Here is a 3,985-nt window from a genome sequence, read left to right as displayed (position 1 = left end):
TTGGTGGACAAACCGGGACATCCTGCTCCCGCCTCAGCACCACGCAGGGACAGCAGAGGCGGCCCCCAGTTTGCGTGGTGAGGCTGGGATGGCAAGATAAGCTAGGGAACAAATACAGTAGAGACTTCAGCCAGCCCCTTCCTAATTCTAGGCAGACTATTTTGGGAAGCTTTTTCACATTATAACTCATATATTATATCTGTACCACAACTGAAGTGTGAAAATGCTAACTCAGAATTAATGCAATTTTAACTGCACCTTAGATAAGCTACTGAAAAATAAGATTAAATCATATATCCTTATGAAACTAAAAGAATCAGTGAAAGGTGGGAAGGAGGTCAGAGGCCACGCCGGGCCGAGTCCTGCAAAACCTTTGACCTGCGGACAAGATCCAACCTTTGCAGCGATCGCCTGCAAGGACGACTCTCGCCTGAGGCGGTGGCCAGGCTCCCCGGGCAGACCCCGGTCGCACCGGGCGGCTCTCGGTGCCGCTCACGAAGGCCTCAGCACGCTGCAGCCCACACACGGCCACCGAGGGTTAGACGACAGCCAAGCCAGGTGGCACGGTAAGGACAGAAAAAAATTTGATGCAGAGGAAGGGAAGTGGGAGGTTTCAAGAAATTCTTCCTTTCAAGAAACCCTGATAAATCTAAGCTTATTCAAACCATATGGAGCAAATGCAATCAGCCGACTTCTCCGTACTGCACAGCCGCGACTCTTGCGCCAGCAAACCAGCTTCACCCTTGGTAGTCTTCTCCTTTCCCACAGGCTTTGCTCGATCCAGAGAACAGCATGGTTAAAAAGACAAGAGAGGTAGATTACAGTCATGATTAAAAGCAGATTAGTCATCTAGGCTTCGATTTAAAAAACAGATTCCAGAAGATGCCAAGAGGTTGCTGCTTCCAAAACTAGCTTTTCCAAAAGTCTTCTCCCTCCAGAGCGAGTGTGAGTGCGTGTCCCTGAACAGAGCTCAGAAATGCTACATTATTCTCCATCACGGGACACCGGTATTGCTGTTGAGCTGTAGTAGGCGACGTGAAAGGCAGACTGCAGGATGGTGCTTGTGCTCTCGGATGCGTGGGAAGCTACTTCCGAAGGTACCTCTGGGCCAGGATAGCTGCATCCAAAGGGTTCATGGGCTGGGCATCATGGCCCAGGCGTCGCACTGGGGGGATGTTCCCAAACTGCCGCTTCTGTAGGAAGCTCTTGGCCTCATGCAAGGTGTTCTTCTCCTCAGCCAAGAGCAGCTGCTGCCTCATGTAGTTCTCAAACTCGTACTGCGAGCACTCCTCCGTCACCTTCACCTGCCAGGGAAGCACCCCGTCAGCGCCACAGCAACAAGCAACGGTCCCACAGCTCCTCTCCCACAGTCCTGAGCGACCACGGGATAACTGGAGGCTTAACGCAAGAATGGGACCTGCTGCCAGACATATGGACAGGACTCCCCACGAGCCACTAGTGCCACCAGGAAGAGAGGCCTGGAAGCCTCAGTGGCTCCATCCTGACACAGCTCATCCCACCCCTGCCAGATACTCAGGGGCTGCAGCTGTCTGACCCCACTTCTCACATCCCTCCCGAGCCCTGCGGAGGGATTTCTGATGGCATCACAGGCAAAAGCTTCTACAAGGCTGTCCCCAGGCAGTGAGGTCACCGGCCACCACTTCCAACACAAAATACGCTGGCAAGAAAACAGGATGTTTGCTCCCATCGCAGAACTCACCAGGGAGCCCGAGCCAACACCAGCACCTCCTCCCAGCTCTCCCAGCACACGTGAGCTCTCAGCTGCGTGCGAGGCAGCGAGCGCTGCTCAGAGCGGAGCAAGCTGCCCCTCAGGCAGCTCCGGGGCCGGCGAGCTCGCTTCCAGCCAGCACAGCCAGCTGGGTGTGACTGCCGGTCCCAGCAGCATGAGCCCTTCCTTCCGCTGCACAGGACTGCGGTGGACTTGGCCACCTCGCAGAGCAGTGGCCGCAGCTGGGTCCTCATCCCCCTCCCCTCACCGGCTCAGGGGCCACAGAGCGCAGCCACCTCTTTCCATTACAGAGAGACTTAGGGGCACAGAAAAGCAGTTCCATGGAGAGGAAAGTAGGAAAACCTACCTCCTGGGGGTTTTCAGGGTTCGCCACTTGGTCATCGATGTCCGGCACCACCTGCAAAGGGCCACTCAGCGAGGACATGGACTGCCTGGGGGAAGAGCACAGCATCAGGGACCTGGAGCACAGCCCCAGCTTGCCCACCCTCACCCAACACCCTGGCCAGGGCGATCCCACCAGAGCATGGCACAGCACTGTCTAGGGGTCACACCAGCTACGGCTACTTCAGGATGCCATTCCAAACTCATATTCATTCCATGGGATGAACTCATGTTAAAATCCCCCAAGCTGCCTTTTTTTTTTTCTTTTAAAGAGGCTGTGGAACTCTAACTCTTGCATAGGTAGGGGAGAAAACAGCCACAGTTCCAAAAATCACAGACTTCACTGCTGACTCAACAGGCAGCACAAGAACTTTGCCCAGGCATGCAGACAGAAGGTCATGGGGCTGACAAGAGAGGGCTGCACCGAGCAAACACCTCCAGGATCCACTTCTGCTGGAGTGTGCTACTGGAATCTCATCCCAGTGGGTGCATGCCAGTCCTGGAGTCAGGTTTACCCTCAAAAGTCATCCCCACCCTGCATGTGCAGTGTTCCCACCTGCAATGGCATCGTCTGCTCTTCCCCTCTAGAGACCTCATGCCGGCTTTTACTTAATGGATAAGCAGTGCTAATTACAAGCTTCCAGGAAGCATCTGCATTTGGCTGCCTCTCTTTGTACATGTAAGATGCTCCTGACTTTCTTTAAAATTCAAATCTGGCGAGCACGAGGGAAGGCACGGGAGCAAAGGCTCTACCATACCGCAGTACTGTTTTGTAATGTCACTGCTTTACAGACTCCAACCTCGGTGACAGCGACGAGCATTTGTACAGGCCGCACGGGCCAGATCCATCAGCAGACGCCAATGGTTGAGACAGAGGATTTAAAGACTTTTTCGCAGTTCTCACAGATCATCCTCTGGTGTCCTGTTTGGCAGCAGTCTGCTGGCCGCAGCTGGAATAACACAGCCTGCGGCCAGAGACGCCATCTTCCTGTCTCTCCTCTTGCACGTACCATGATGCTATGATGGAGCTGAGAGAATCCAGCACTTCAGAAGCTGTCAGACGCTGCTGCGGATCCAAGACCAGCAGTTTCCGGATCAAGCACACAGTGTTTTCTGAGACCCGTCCATCCCTGGGAGAGAGAGCACGTGGTGAGGCCGAGCGCACGAGGAGGGCAGAGGCAGCAGCAGGATGGACATGCTGGGAGCACGGGGCAAGAACTGGAGGAGCCACCATTGCTCTGACCGAGACCCCAGAATTAACCAGGAGGTTGATTCCTTGTCCCTGCAGCACGGGGCCTTTCTCACCTTTGCGCAAGATGTCCCAGCTCCGCTACCGCTTCCTTGGTGTCTACTGCGTACAGTCTTTGTTCTCATTACTGCTGCGACCCTCAGGGGCTTTGATTGAAGCCCCTCCAGCTCCGGCTGTCCCAGTATGGCCCAGAGCACCGCCCGCACAGGCACTAAGAGAAGGGCCTCCCCGGGACAGGCTGTACTCACTCAGGGATGGTGTACTCGGCAGCCTTGATTTTGCGGAAAAGCTCCTGAGGTATGCTGTCGTAGAAGGGGAACTGGCCATAGAGCATGGTGAAGAGCACCACACCCAACGCCCACATGTCACTGGGTTTTCCACGGTACGGCCGTCCTGCAGGGAGCAAGGAGACACAAAAGCAACAGGCTTTATGACACCGCTCGCCTCTGCAGCCCACCACCAGCAGCACAGGCACTGAAGCAACCTCTGCACGTGATCCTTTTTTCTAAGCATTAATCAAGAACACTCAAGACTTCCCAAGACACTAAGCACCTTTTTCAATGGTGCATCCTTTGCACCTCCACACAGGCGTCTTCCCTTTCCCT

The 3,985-nt window shown here is 54.7% G+C and overlaps 2 protein-coding genes across 2 annotated transcripts in view; one reads left to right on the top strand and one right to left on the bottom strand.

Moving 5' to 3' along the window:
• SH3D21 (SH3 domain containing 21) overlaps positions 1–834 on the top strand; it is a 10,545-nt gene extending 9,711 nt beyond the window's left edge. The window contains exon 6 of the mRNA XM_035895512.1: positions 769–834. Within this exon, the coding sequence (XP_035751405.1) occupies positions 769–834 (66 nt within the window). The remainder of the gene's footprint in view (positions 1–768) is intronic.
• STK40 (serine/threonine kinase 40) overlaps positions 9–3,985 on the bottom strand; it is a 21,532-nt gene continuing 17,555 nt past the window's right edge. Inside the window, exons 9-12 of the mRNA XM_009639977.2 lie at positions 3,629–3,773; positions 3,142–3,261; positions 2,097–2,181; positions 9–1,304 (exon numbers count right to left, since the gene is read on the bottom strand). Coding sequence (XP_009638272.1) covers positions 1,086–1,304; positions 2,097–2,181; positions 3,142–3,261; positions 3,629–3,773 — 569 coding nt within the window. The 3' untranslated portion in view covers positions 9–1,085. The remainder of the gene's footprint in view (positions 1,305–2,096; positions 2,182–3,141; positions 3,262–3,628; positions 3,774–3,985) is intronic.

The sequence above is a fragment of the Egretta garzetta genome, unplaced genomic scaffold (genome assembly GCF_000687185.1).
Source record: "Egretta garzetta isolate BGI_Z169 unplaced genomic scaffold, ASM68718v1 scaffold66, whole genome shotgun sequence".
Lineage (NCBI taxonomy): Eukaryota > Metazoa > Chordata > Aves > Pelecaniformes > Ardeidae > Egretta > Egretta garzetta.
Note: the sequence above shows the minus strand (reverse complement) of the source record. Positions and strands in the feature narration are given on the sequence as shown.